This window comes from Aotus nancymaae, unplaced genomic scaffold (assembly GCF_030222135.1).
Source record: "Aotus nancymaae isolate 86718 unplaced genomic scaffold, 86718_ANA_hifiasm-v0.15.2.pri h1tg000051l, whole genome shotgun sequence".
NCBI classification, from domain to species: Eukaryota; Metazoa; Chordata; class Mammalia; order Primates; family Aotidae; genus Aotus; species Aotus nancymaae.
In genome coordinates this window covers 15,148,561-15,164,069 of record NW_026988465.1, presented here as the reverse complement: position 1 = coordinate 15,164,069, position 15,509 = coordinate 15,148,561, and the positions used below count along the sequence as shown (strand labels likewise).

The following is a 15,509-nucleotide window of genomic DNA, read 5'->3' as shown; positions in this document are numbered from 1 at the left end:
GGACAGAAACAGGATTCTAAAGCAGACAATTAAGCATAACTCATCCTCTGAAACTACAGGGATGAGAATCAAGACAGGAACAAGCTCATCTCCAGCAACACTCAAAATTCCTGTTTGGTGTCAGTCTCAGGCTTGGATTTTAGACAGTCACCCCTCTCCTGCCCCCGTGCTCTCAAACTTTCCTATAAACAGAAAGCAACACCACCATCTGATGTAGAACTCCATTTGCCTAGAGAAAAACGTCATTACCAATAATCCAGCGCCCCTGGCTAAAACTGAAAATGAGATCTTAAAAAACAGTCACCAGAAAAAAAGATGCTTCAATGTTTGAAGTCTGTGTATCCAGCCATTTAACATCTGCACCATTTCATCTCCAGAACCAGAACAGCACAAGTGACAGAACCACACGTTCTTTGCAACACCATCCTCCAAACCCATTTCAACCAAAGGATGGAGAGCTGGTACACATATTTAGTCCCTTACACTTGGGCATCCTAAAGAGAGCCTCATGGGCTCAGCCTCCTTGTGGAGATGAACCCAATTAATATTCTGGTAAAACCTGAAGGAAAAAAAAATTGTTTTTCATTTGTAATGCATGTGTAATGTGCAATCTAAAATTCTCATCCAGAATATCACTCATTTAGATGCATGCTAGGGCTTAAATATCAAATGTAATTGTAATTCAAAGTCCTATGATAAATCAATTTTTTCAATGGAAAATATTTACTCCAATCTGAGCTACTGAACTTCTTGAGTCTGAAATGTCCATTTTCTTCTTCCCAGTTTATACTTCTTCTTAAATCACTAAGATGGAGGTTATTATTTTTATTCATACATGTCATCTTAAACAACATGTCTAGATTTCAGTTAAAAATCCAGCAGGTGGTGGCCAGCAGACATCACATGCTAACTGCACACTCACTCACTAAGCATGTCTGAACTAAAGCACTACACAAATTGCTTGCTGAATAAAAGAAAATCAAGCAACCAAAACAAAGAGCTGAGAAAAGAATGGCAACTCAATGGTGACTGAGGGCTTACACTGATATGGACATATTTTAGAGGTCCAAATTGCCAAAACACGGTGTTATCTATAAACAACTTATGCTACCCCAAACTTCAAAAGACCAGAAGTGAAGTAAGACCTTCTCACCAACCCTTCCCACTGCATTTTTACCTCTGAGGTTACCATTGGTAACCTCATTACATTTTTACCTCACCAACCCTTCCCACTGCATTTTTACCTGTCAGGTTACTTCTGAAGTTGGCACAGGAGTGAATAAAACTGCACCTGAATTTAAGAAGACTTGATTCTGAAGGGATGGAAGAGCAATTGTAGTAAGAATAATGGCGGGCAGGATAGTTCAGATTATTTCGATTTCTTGGGCATTTATGGTACTAGTGTGGGTTGGTTTTGTAGTAAGTATTAGGGAAATAACATATTGGACTATTGAGCTGATTAGGAAAATAATTATAAGGGCGTGATCGTGAAAAGCAGTAAGTTCTTCTATAATAGGGGATGTGGCGTTTTGTAAACCTAACTGAGCTGGGTGTGCCATTAAGATATATAGAGTTTGGTCTATAATTTAACTTTGACAAAGTTATATAATTATTTTATTAATATCTTATTGAAAAAGTCATAGGGTCTATGGGATTGGCTTGAAACCAATTTTTGGGGGCTCAAATCCTTCCTTTTTCGCTTAAAGATTTTACCTAAGTAGACTCTTCAAATGTGTGACAAGGAGGAGGGCAGCCATAGAGTCATTCTAGATTAGTAGATAGCTGCTCAATGGTTAAAACTTTTCATTTTGAGGAGAAGGCTTCTCAAATTATAAAAATTATTAGAATAACTGCTGTTTATGAAATAAATGAGCCTACAGATGAGACGATGTTTCATGTAGTGTATGCATCGGGATAATCTGAGTATCGTCGGGGCATTCCAGATAAGCCAAGAAAATGTTGTGGAAAGAAAGTTAAATTTACACCTACAAATATAATGGTAAAACGAATTTTAGCATAAGTCTGGTCAAGTGTCTAACCCGAGAATAATGGAAATCAGTGAATAAAGCCTCCTATGATAGCAAATACTGCTCCTATAGATAAAACGTAATGAAAATGAGTTACTACATAGCACGTGTTGTGTAAGACAATGTCTAATGATGAGTTGGCTAATATGATTCCTGTCAACCCACCTACGGTGAAAAGAAAAATAAAACCGAGAGCTCATAGTATTGCAGGAGATCATTTAATGTTGCCGTCATGGGTCTTGACTTTTTATCCAGTTTGCCAGTTTGTGTCTTTTGATTGGGGCACTTAGCCCATTTACATTTAACATTAATATTGTTATGTGTGAATTTGATCCTGCCATTTTGTTACTGGTCGTTTGTTTTGCCCATTGGTCGATGCAGTTTCTTCATTGCGTTGTTGGTCTTTACCATTTGGTTCGTTTTTGGCTAGGGGAGGGACAGCAGAGGGTGGGGAGGGGTAATGTGGGGAGAAATGCCAGGTATACATCATGGGGGCATGGAGGCAGCAAACCTTCTTGTCATGTATGCACCTATGCAACGATCCTGCATGTTCTGCACATGTACCCCAGAACCTAAAGTACAATTAAAAAAGAAAAGAAAAGAAAACGACTTGATTCATGGATGGTGAGAAAAAATAATTAAGCCAAACCCCTTGATCTGGGAAGTGAACACTGACAAAACAGTAGCAATACTCCTGCATGCCCACAACTGGGTGGGGGGAGAGGGAGAGAGAGAGAGGGGGAGAGAGAGAGAGAGCGAGTGAGAGAGAGAGAGAGCGAGAGAGAGAGAGAGAGCGCACAAGCAAGAGAGAAAGACAGCAAGAGCATAAACCATTTTTCTTTAAATTGAAAAAGAAGAGAAAACCTAATAGTGGTAGGCAGAATAACTGCCTCCCAAAGATATCATGGCCTAATCCCCAGAATCTGTGAATGTGTTACCCTATATGGCAAAAGGGAGTCTGCAAGTTTGATTAAATTAAACCCTGAGATAGAGAAGATTATCCTACATTATCCTGATGGGCCCAGTCTCCTCACACTGGTCCTTAAGGTAGAGAACCTTTCCCAGCTGTGGTCAGAGGGAGCAATGACTAAGAAGGGAATGAGAGATGTGATGTTGCTGGCTTTGAAGATGGAGGAAGAAGTCACAAGCCAAGGAAAGCAGACAATCTCTAAGGCAAGAAAGCAGATTCTCCACCAGAGCCTCCAGAAAGAAAGGCAGCCCTGCTGACACCTTGATTTTAACCCAGCAAGACCTATGTCAGACTTCCAAAGTGCAGAACTATATAATAAGTTAGTGGTATTTTAAGCCACTAAGCCTGTGCTAATTCATTATAACAGCAATATAAAATGAAGACACTAATAGTCCTTTACATAATAGAGTGAGCCAATGTCCAAATAGTAAGAAACGCCCCTAAAACAAAAGCTTGCCTTTAACACCAAGGTAACGTATGTAAGATAATCAAAAAGCTGTTTTTAGATATCTAAAGTAGCAGGTTTAGGAAGTCTCATTAAGAAAAATAAATTCCCTTTGCAGGACAAAAATCACCTCAATATTTTAAAAGGAAAATCTGTAGGATATCAGCTGCGGTACAGATAGAGTATAGGAAAAACCGTACAATAAACCTAGGTGGAACTTACATCCAAGTTCTGGAGACAGTACCAGCAAAACGTGTGCTTGCAGTTTTTGCACATCATCTGAGCGCAGCCTTCATTGCGTTCGATATAAACCCGGCAAACTGGGCATTGCTTAATGGGGGCTTCTGCATCTGTCCCAAAGAGGGCTCTAGAAACAAATGGATGAGAAATGGCATTCAGCCGATGGTCATCAATTGAATTCCCAGGGCTCCTGATGGTTAGATAATGAACTCATAGTTATCCACACTTGATTCACTTCCAAAAGATAGGGTGTGGCCAAAAACATCCTTCTTATTAGATGTACAGATAACTCATGCAAGAAGGAATCTTTATTTATTTTGGCTTTCAGTGAATTATATAATTACAGTTTACACCACTGATTTCACTATTTTGCCAAATTAATATTTCACTCCCTAAGCACACATTGCCAAAATAAGAACTGCAAGGAGTCAGTCACACAGCAGAAAAACTAGGTGAGGGTCCAAACTGGGTGTATATAATCTATCTAACAGTCTGTTCATTAGACAAATGGAGACGGGGGTCTCAATTATCAACACTTTAAAATAATGTCCAATACTTTCAAAAGAGCTTCTCCGAACAGACGCTTAAACCAATACAGGCTCACAGCCCCAAGGGGCACAGAAAATAAGCAACAAGAATTAGAGCGGGAAAGACGGATAGGTGAGTCATAGCACCAGGTAACACTTTAGCTACTCCCAGCAAAACCACCACCCGGCCATGCATGGTGGTTCACGCTTGTAATCCCACCACTTTGGGAGGCCAAGGCAAGCAGATCATGAGGTCAGGAGATCGAGATCATCCTGGCCAACATAGTGAAACCCCGTCTCTACTAAAAATACAAAAATTAGCTGGGCATGGTGGCGTGTGCCTGTAATCCCAACTACTTGGGAGGCTGAGGCAGGAGAATCACTTGAACCAGGGAGTCAGTCGGAGGTTGCAGTGAGCCGAGAACGCACCACTGCTCTCCAGCCTGGGAACAGAGCGAGACTATCTCAAAAAAAAAAACAAAAAACAAAAAAACACCCAGCACACAGAGATATTCAACTCACAGAGTGTTATCAAATCTATTATTAGATTTAGTATGAACAATAACCTCACACTGTCAGGAGACAATTACAGGTTGAGCATCCCTTGTACAAAAAATTCAAAATGTTCCGAAGTCTGAAACTTTTTGAGTGCTGACATGACAAAGAAAATGCTCACTGAAGCCTTTCTGACTTCTGATATTCAGATTAAGGATGCTGAACCAGTAAAATATACAACGAAAACATTTTAAACTCTGAAAAAAACTTCAATCTGAAATACTTCATATCCCAAGCATTTTGGATAAAGGATGCTCAACTCGTATCTTAATTCCCTTGTTTTCAGATAAGTGACTTCCATGAGACACACAGATGCCAAGTGACAATGTCAGAATGAAAATCCTCCTATCCTCTGAGTTCTTTGCATTGCCCCGTGATACCCACAGAGCTTCCTGCTATGGTCATGAAAATGTAGGCAATGCTGGTTTAAATCTGGCTAAGAGGGCACATGCCTGCCCTGAGTATTAGATCTTTTTTCCTTTCCAATTGTTTGTTCTGAGATTCAAGCACAGTATTGTAGCCAGGTAGCATTACTATTCCTAATGCCTGGTTCTACACACTCTGGGTGCACTTCATGATTAAGCCAATGGGATCACAACACTGGTATTTTGTTCTTGCTGATGCAGAACAACCATAGCCTCAAGCAAAGCAGGAATAAAACACAGAGGTCTCTCACTCTGAGCCCTGCTGCTGCCATAAAATCCCTCCATATAGGCCAAGTGCAGTGCCTCACACCTGTAATCCTAGCACTTTGGGAGGCTGAGGTGGGTGGATCACTTGAGATCAGGAGTTCAAGACCAGACTGGCCAATATGGTGAAACCCCATCTCTACTAAAAATACAAAAATTAGCTGGGCGTGGTGGCATGCACCTGTAATCCCAGCTAACTGGGAGGCTGAGGCAGGAGAATCACTTGAACCCAGCAGGCGGTGGTTGCAGTGAGCTGAGATCGCACCACTGCACTCCAGCCTAGGCAACAGAGCAAGACTCTGTCTCAAAGAAAAAAAAAAAAAAACCTGTACTAAAAAGGTACAGTTCTAATTGCTTCCTGTCATAACAAAATTTCAACCTTTTCAGAGCATAAAGTATCATGGGAGAACCCTCCTTTCTATATTATGAAAGAATTTAGGGCCATTGTTTCTATTGCTGCATTCTTTCTAATATGACTGTCACGCATCATGAGCTGGCAATTTAGTCAGGTAAGAAAATTTCTGACTTATTTTGCAAGCAAGAAGAATGAGATACACGAATACAGGCAGATACCATATCTGAGCAAATAGCTGGGACAAGTCATGATTTCCTACTGAGAATCAGCAGACCACAGTGCCTCACTACCTAAAGAGAAAGCAAAACTCATACAAACTTTAATTCCAGCAATATCTGGAACAGTCCTCTGGGGCAAATAACTAGAAATGCTTTTTTGGTGTTTTGTTTTGTTTAGCAACTTACCAATTCTGAGACACTTCTCAGGGAGGTTCTGCAAGAAAATAACCAATCTCTAAAGGCCATCACAACGTAACTCCTTCTACACATAATGTATGTTGAGTTTCTAAGAAAACTACCAAATAATCCCACCAAAGACAAAGTTTCCTTTCTTACCCGTGCTCTGTTGGCAGGACAACAGGCTGACTGTCTCTACAGGAGACCTCTGCATGCCAAGCATCCTTGCAACACGAGCAGAATTTCAGGTGGCAAGAAGGGCATTCCACCAGCACAGGCTGTCCTGGGTCACTCGATGCAATGGGGCACACTGTCTGACAGTCTGCAACAGGACACCATGTTCGGTAGGGGTCCAGATGAACTTCTAAAGTGTAAAGAAAGAAAATGTGATGATCTGTCCGATTCAAGTTTGAGTCTTTCTGGTTGGTTGGTTGGAGGGATGGATGGATGGATGGATGAATGGATGGACTGATTTAGAGCCAGAGTCTCACTTTGTTGCCCAGGCTGCAGTGCAGTGGCATGATTTCAGCTCACTGCAACCTCCACCTCCTGGGTTCAAGCAATTCTCCTGTCTCAGTCTCCTGAGTAGCTGGGACTACAGGTGTGTACCACCCCCAGCTAATTTTTGTATTTTTAGTAGAGACGGAGTTTCGCCATGTTGGCCAGGCTGGTCTTGAACTCCTGACCTCAGGTGATCCACCCACCTTGGCCTCCGAAAGTTCTAGGATTACAGGCATGAGCCACCACACCCGGCCCATTTACCCTCTTTTTTAAACTGACATTTATGGAAGTATAATACAAGGGTAAGGATTTCTATTATTCATCTTCATAATGGATCCAAACCTATCATTTACAAGGTTGCTAAGCCCTGCTACATTTCTTAAAGTAGGTTCTAATGGAATAGTTCACCATTGCCTTAATGAACAGATGAAAGTGTTCTCTTTTACAACACTTTTAGAATACTTCCCACCTTTGAACATGTAAAACAGGCAAAAATTTCAAATCCCTTCTACAATTATTTGGGCACTATCTTGGAAGAGAATTAAACATAAAGAAAGAACCAAAACAAATTTTTAAAAAGATATTTTTCCAAAAATACTTTGTTCCTTCAGGCACTGAGAAACAGGTAGTGAGGTTTCTTCCACATTCCCAGGAAATTAAAGAACAAGGAAGAAAAGAATCAAACAGTTTAGGGACCAAACAGTATCTGGTGTGGCTTAGCCAAGAGGTTGGATTACCTGTCAGTTGGAATGTTCTGCTGCCCCAACAATGTGCAAATTCGGGACAATGTGTAAAAGACCCACATGTTCCAAAAACAAAAGGTAGAGACTTTCATGGACCATTATAACAGCCAGTCATAACACACTGGCTTGTTCCATATGACATACAGGAAGGAAGACAGAGTTGGAGGAGAGACAGCCATCTACTCAAGTGTTTGCAAATCTTGCTTGGTACCTCTATTTTATTCACTAGCAGACCCCACGTTCTTTGCATATACTATGACCCTTTAAGGGAACATACCATGTAAAAAAATGATGCTATTTGAGGGGTAGAATACCCCTTTTTTTTCTCTGAACTCAATTATTTGCAAAGTTTGACAACATCCTAGTTTTAAACCCCCTAGGGTTCATGATTCCTAGAAAGGTACACACAGAAGGCAAACCAATCCAAAGGATGGTGCAAAAAGAAAATAAAGGTATTAAGTAGGAATTTACTTTTTAAAGTTAGTAATTTTACACATTCAATGTCAAGAAGAAGAAGTCTGTAATGTTCCGGTAAAATACTGTCTCCCCTGATATTGCACCTAGAAATGAAATAATTGGATCTATCTTGTAAGTTTTCATTCAAAAACTGCATCCTTAAATATATGGTCTTATCTAGGAATTCTGGAGGGTAGGGGTCAAAAAACAATGAGCCCTTCACACAAATGCAATCACAAGGAGGAAATCCTGTAATTCACAGATGCTCAGATCCCAAAAGAGATGGACCCTCCAAGATCCCTAAAACCTAAAGAAGTCAAGGAAACAGTAGCACACATAGGATCCAAGGTCTTGGTCTTTTATTTCTAAACCATTTAATATTTTCTTCCAAACTCTTACAACCACTTCGCAAACACTAAGCCCAAAGAAATGAAGATTAGTATGTAACTTAAAGTGAAAGACTCCCATATCAAATATCTACTTAGCATCCCTTCTAAATCAGAGGTCTTTTAAAAGTTTGAAAAAGAAGGAAAAGGGGAAGGAAAGTTAAAACACATATTACTGTTAAAATTTGTAGTATCCCTAATGATCACCTTAAGATACAAGACGTAACTTGTTCTCACACCTCTAATCAATTAAAACTATTTGGCAGAAGTTTTGACTTGTTTCTACCAGCTTATTATTTAAGGTATCCGGGGTGTCAAAATTGAAGCACAGACAGAGGAACAAATATAGGTTTCTATTAATTACTATAAAGAAAGAACCTTATAAGGAGTGCAGCTATGGTGCAGTCCGGTGCAAAAGCAAGAGTTTGAGCCACAGAAAACAGTGACCTTCTGTATTTTTCACTATTATGACAGCACATAAAGGACCATGTAAAGGCATGTAGAAAAAGAAAAAGGAGGAAAACCTTACAGCTTTCTACACATTTCCTTCATTAGAAGTCCTTATTCCTTAGGAATGGCTTACAGAGTTTAACGAAGACCAATAGTGGAGTTATTAAGAGACAGATTTTGACTCTACCAAAAAGAAAACTGACTACTCTAGCCAACTCTGCAGAGCATCTATTCAACATTTCTCCCAAACCCCTAGAAACTTCCTTATGAAGAAGGTCTATCACTATAGAATCTGGATATTCTAGAGATATTATTTCTCACAATTCCATGAAACTAAGGATTGGGCATGTGACATGATTCTAGCCAATGAGAGGCAAAGGCAAGTCTATAAAGGGGCGTCTGGGGCTGGATCTTCACTCTAATATGTGGGAAAGAAAGGCCATTCTGTTTGTCGGCCTTTGGACATAACTGTGTGAGGTTATGATGCTTGGGTCATCATAACAATCTTGAAACTCTGAGGGAAAGCTAAGTGATTCAGAGATGCTATTAGGTTGGTGCAAAAGTAATTGCTGTTTTTGCCATGTTTTTAATGGCAAAACCAGCAATTATTTTGCACCAACGTAATAAATTAACCAAAACCCATGACAGCCTACCTCTGGACTTCTTGTATGTGAGGTACCGAAATGCCCTTGCTGTTTAAGTCACTTTTAGGTAGGCATTCTGTTCCTTGCAGCTGAAAGCATCTTAGCTGATACGTTATTTCTGGCAATAGCGAGAAAGTACCAGTTCAAACAAAGACTGTTCCTCCTGTATGGTAGATATTTTATCAAGGAGATTAAAGCATCATGTCCAAGATGACTTTTAAAGTCTTTTCCAAATCAATGATTTTATCATTCTAAATGTGGGGCACGTGGAAATGGGTATGTAAGTAGAAATTTAAAAATGCATCCACATACATGATCCTGTAGAAAACTTAATGTGTACCATATCAAAAATTTATACACCTTTGTAAAAAGTTAACATGCTATGCCAGGTCTATAAGATTTCTATGTAGGTGAGCAGACAAATAATATACATTCATATAGTTGAATGCCATGTAGCTTTAAAAAAAAAAAGTAAATCAATGTAACAATTTGGAAAGACCTCCAAGATATATTGTTAAGTGTGTTTTTTTAAAAAAATGGGCTGTGTGTGGTGGCTCACACCTGTAATCCCAGCACTTTGGGAGGCCAAGTCAGGCAGATGGCCTGAAATCAGGAAATCAAGACCAGCCTGGCCAACATGGTGAAACCCCATCTCTACTAAAAATACAAAAATTAGCCAGGTGTTGTGGTAGGCACCTGTGATCCCAGCTACTAGGGAGGCTGAGGCAGGATAATCGTTTGAACCAGGGAGGCGGAGGCTGCAGTGAACCAAGAATACTCCACTATACTCCAGCATGGACAACAGAGCAAGACTCCATTTCAAAAAAAAAAAAAGACAAAGAGTATAAATGAAACATGTTTAGAAAAAATATATTTTTATATATAAATATATATATTTATATTTATTTATATATATTTATATTTGTTTATATATAATATATATAATATATTTATATATTTATATATATTTATATATAGAATATTTATATTCTCTCTATATAACTTTTTACAATATATAATATATAAATATATATTATAATATATTATAAAAATATATAATATATATAAATATAAATATATAAAAATATATCTAAATATATAAAATATATAAATATATATATATATCTCAGCCAGTCACAGCGGCTCACTCCTGTAATCCCAGCACTCTGAGGGACGGACCAAGGCTGGTGTATCACGTTAGCCCAGGAATTTGAGACCAGCCTGGCCAACAGTGGTGAAACTCAATTCCACAACAACAAAAAAAAGTAGCCAGGCATGGTGGTGCGCACCCATAGTCCCAGCTACTTAGGAGGCTGAGGTAGGAGGGTTGCTTGAGTCTGGGAGGCAGAGAGTATGGTGAACTCAGATCATGTCACTGCACTCCAGCCTAAGTGACAGACAGAAACCCTGTCTCAAAATAAAAATATGTACATACAGAAATAGACTTTTACATTTGCAGAAGAACATTAAAAAAACATAACAGTTACTCTTGAGTAAGGGCAGGGGTTAGGGGAAGAGACAAAGATTTACTTCATCACTAAACTTGAATTTTTTTAAAATAAGGTACAAGTACTACTTTCATAATTTTTAAAAATTGGTTTTGAAAAGCTACTTTTGATCTGGCATATGTACAAACAGACAAAGCAATTCTGGAACTAAGCTGACCCCTGGAAAATCATTTGCTTTCTGTAATACTGAGACACATTCAAATTTCCCCTTTGTTTCACATTCTTCTCCATATAGACCATTCTCATCCTATGCTTTTCCTTTCCCCTAAAAATTCCCTCTCTTCTTCACCAAGTCACAACCTATCCATTCTTATGGGAATTATCTGTTGTGCATATGCCTTAATTTGAGGGAAGAGGGGCATAGAACCGGCATCTTGTTAATTGCTGCTCTCTATTCATTTCATGGAGATGGCCTCTCTGACTGTAGACAAGGCTGTTTCTTATTCTGTTTGTGTGCTCCAACTTACCTGACACAGTGAGGGGATGGCTACCTATCAATTCAAAGCAGTAATTTCTGGGTTTTTCAAAAGCATATCGATGTATATCTAAGCCAACAATTGACTTACAATGCATATACTAATATCATCTTGAATGGCCTTGTATTGGAATTTTCCAATTCACTTCTAGTACACTCATCAACAAAGTGCACAGCATATTAAAATCACCCAATATCAGTCCTGGTGTTGTAGTGCTGGTGTTGTATGTTATGATTTCCATTAGACCATAGATCTCCACCCACCTCCATTAGGGTTCTCAAATTTGGAAAGTCATCGATTTGGCAAGACTTGGAACCTTCCATATAGCACTTAAACATTAAACATCATAGGCCAGGCACAGTGACTCACACCTGTAATCCCAGCACTTTGGGAGGCCAAGGCAGATGAATCACAAAGTCAGGAGTTCAAGACCAGCCTGGCCAAGATGGTGAAATCCGTCTCTACTAAAAATACAAAAAATTAGCTGGGCATGGTGGTGTGTGCCTGTAGTCCCAGCTACATGGGAGGCTGAGGCAGAGAACTGCTTGTATCCAGGAGGTGGAGGTTGCAGTGAGCTGAGAATGCGCCACTGCACTCCAGCCTGGGTGACAGAGTAAGACTCTATCTCAAAAAAAAAAAAAAAAAAAAAATTAAACCTCCTTTATTAAGAGTCACATATAAAGGCAATAATGAAAAACAACTTTAACATTAAAACAAATAATAACTACCCTTTCTATAATTCTATTCTCTCTATATAACTTTTATTTTACTTCCTATCTCAGCTTAGTCTTGGATGAGCAATTCACATTCACTGGCTCTCATTCCTATCCACTCAGATCCTTCTTAAATATCTGAAATAAACTTTTGCTCTAAACACGTTAATAAATTGCTCTCTAAAAATTACAAGCGACATCCCTCTACAGTCACAGTCAGCAAATGTTTCCGAATCCATCTCTGACCCCGGGCTCTTCTTGTCGTTCTGTCTTCTATGTGTAAGGCCCTGCCCTCTCTTTTATCCTCATGCTCCTCTTTTCTCCTTTACCATCAACACTGCTTTCTTTCTCCCACCCATGGATGGTACCCAGGCCTCACTCCTAGGTTCCTTTCACATTTTATTTATAGAACTCATAACTAAGCCTCAACTTCAATTAAATTTGTATTATTCCAAATGACTTCTCCAGGTATGACCTCTTGTGATTATAAGACTGAAAATTAGATACATGTCTATGATTCATTGTTTATTCAACAAATGACTGGTTTCAGGTACTTGTTAGAGATCCTGGGCACATGAAGATGAAAAATAGAGGCTTTCTTTCTCAGAAACCTCGCAGTATGAAAGGGAAATAGATGTTTAAAACAAATACTATGTCAAAAAAAAAAAGAGAGAGAGAAACCAAGCAATGCAAATAAATGACAGTACATCCCACAAGATAACAGAAATGAAATTATTAACAAATACTAATAAGCATCTCTTAAGGGTAAAGGAAAGAAATATTTAATAGTTATATATGGAAAGTTTGTTATGATTTTTTATCTAAATATCCAAATGTAGTTTCCCCTTTACTTAACTCTAAAAATCAGTGGATAAAACTAGTCTCTCCAATTCATAAAACAAAGCAGGAAACACATGCTGAGACAAAATACAAAGATTGGATTACAAAGAGATAAAGCACATACAAACAGCTCTTTTTAAAAAATCCCTGAGGAAGCAAATTTGCAGGCAGCCTTTGGAAGCTGTAAAAGAGAGAACAGTCTTTTTCTGGACATTAGAATTAAGATTCCATCCTTAAAGAAAGCACTGAACAAGGGCACTGGCATTCACATCCCGAAGTGGGCTCTTGCCAGCTCACGAGAACCAACTGCATCGCTTTCAACTCCAAGTTCAGTGACGTTACCTTGGTAGCTTAAAATTAGCCATGGTGGAAGCAAGTAAGTAAGTATGCCCGTATTTATTTATTTATTTAGAGACGGAGTTTCACCATGTTGGTCAGGCTGGTCTCAAACTCCTGACCTTAGATGATCCGCCCGCCTTGGCCTCCCAAAGTGCTGGGATTACAGGAGTGAGCCACCATGCCTGGCTGAAATATTAATGTTTATATCTTAGAAACTTGGCAGGGTACGGTGGCTCACAACTGTAATCCCAGCACTTTGGGAGGCCGAGTTAGGTGGATCACCTGAGGTCAGGAGTTGGAGACCAGCCTGGCCAACATGATGAAACACCTTCTCTACTAAAAAATACAAAATTAGCCAGGTGTGGAGGCGCACACCTGTAATCCCAGCTACTCAGGAGGCTGAGGCAGGAGAATCACTTGAACCCAGGAGGCGGAGGTTGCAGTGAGCTGAGATCTTGCCACTGTACTCCAAGACTCTGTCTCAATAAATAAATAAATAAATAAAATAAACAAACTGGCAAGCACTACAAGTCAAAGTTGTTCCCCTCATCCTGCCAAAGACTGTTTACCAATACCTCATTAAACACAGGCCATCAAAGTAATGGATTGGAAGTAAACATACCAATATATTAATATGAAACCTGCATCCAGCACAGACAAGTCTGGGAAAGTAAAGTGCATAATTTGCACAGCACAAAAAAAGGAGAAACCAAAACTGGAACAGTGACAGCTGACTTCCAGTCAAACAGCTACACACAGACCATTTATAGAAATTCATGAACGGCATTTTTGGATAAGAAAAGGGAAACTGAGATCACCTCGGCAAAGACGCCATCTCCAATAACGCTTACGTTCTGAGGTGCTGGAAGGGATTAATAGGCCTCAAAGGAAAGCATGACTGCGGCTTTTCCGTGCTTAAACCATTGCAGTGGATTCGCTTTGTTCTGGTAGGAAGTAATGCTGTATGACTTCTGAGCTGCTTCATAAACGTCCATGCATTCCCTGCCTTGTTTACTGGGACGCTCATACTTGGAATCTGGAGTGACTGTGTAACAAGTTTGACAACCTCGAGGCTGCCATGCTGTGAGGAAGCCCAAGCCACATGGAAAGGCCATGGTAGATGCTCTGGTTGGCAAGTCTGGTGTGGGAGGCTGGATTTTCCGTAACGTAGACCCTGAGATGGTGGATGTGCCAACAACCTGGGACCCTGAGTGTCTATAATGAAGGGAGCTCTCTGTTGACCCAAGATGAATATAGAGTGAATAAGAAATCAACCTTTGTGATTTAAAAAAAAAAAAAAAAAAAAAAAAGAAAAGGGAAACTGATACCTCTGTGTCTAAAGACACAAAGAATACTTATGCAATTTGTTTTGCCATCTACTTTTCTTCATTTTTGATTCGTGGTAGAGACCTCTGAGCTCAAAGAACACTTTTTGCTCTTTCAACTAGGTAACTGCTAACTTGGAATTGCTAGAGATTATTGTACAACATTGTGACTATACTTAATATATTGCATTCTTGAAAAATGCTAAGTAGATATAAAATGTTTCATCACAAAAACAGTGACTATATGATAGACAATGTGCATCTTACTTTTAGTTATTTCCACAACGTATATATACTTGAAAGCATGTAGACAGTAAACACATACAATTTCACCTGTCAATTTTTAAAAATTCACAAAATACATGAACAAATAAGATAAGCTCTTTGTTTTAGTAAATAAACATGCAATACAAATAAATAGAGCTAAAAATATTAAGGGTAAAGCAAACTTCAACTGATTTTTGGATAAAGGTATTTTAATTTATTTACTTTTGTATATATCCTAGATTTATCTCTTGACTAGGGATTATTGGTTTTTGTGAAATAAAAATTTTAAAACCTTTATAATTTTTAAAGAAAGAATTGCTAGAGATAAAGCCTTTGATGTTATTATGTTTGTGAGAACCAGATGACACTGAGCCAATTCTAAGTCTTGCTTTTGAGAGTTACTGACAGCTGCAAGTTTTTAAAAATTGCATTTAAACCTATAGGTTAGAACCATGAATAAGCAACCAATCTACAAACAGTCTTGATCTCAAAGATTTCCAAATTTTATCCAAATAATGCAAATGTAGAGATTCTCACATGTAATAAAGCAGTTAAATTTTACAAAGGCAGAAAAACAACCCAGAATGGAAGTAGTCTTTAATTTTCACTGAACCCAGCTAGGGTTATCATAATATAGGAGAAAGTGTTCTATTCACTA

At 38.9% G+C, this 15,509-nt stretch overlaps 1 protein-coding gene across 10 annotated transcripts in view; it reads right to left on the bottom strand.

Moving 5' to 3' along the window:
- RNF144B (ring finger protein 144B) overlaps positions 1-15,509 on the bottom strand; it is a 283,693-nt gene that overhangs the window by 97,945 nt on the left and 170,239 nt on the right. For all 10 annotated transcript variants that reach the window (XM_021665346.2, XM_064363027.1, XM_012476542.3 and 7 more), the window contains 2 exons: positions 6,363-6,567; positions 3,665-3,809 (listed from right to left, as the gene is read on the bottom strand). In XM_021665346.2, coding sequence (XP_021521021.1) covers positions 3,665-3,809; positions 6,363-6,567 — 350 coding nt within the window. The remainder of the gene's footprint in view (positions 1-3,664; positions 3,810-6,362; positions 6,568-15,509) is intronic.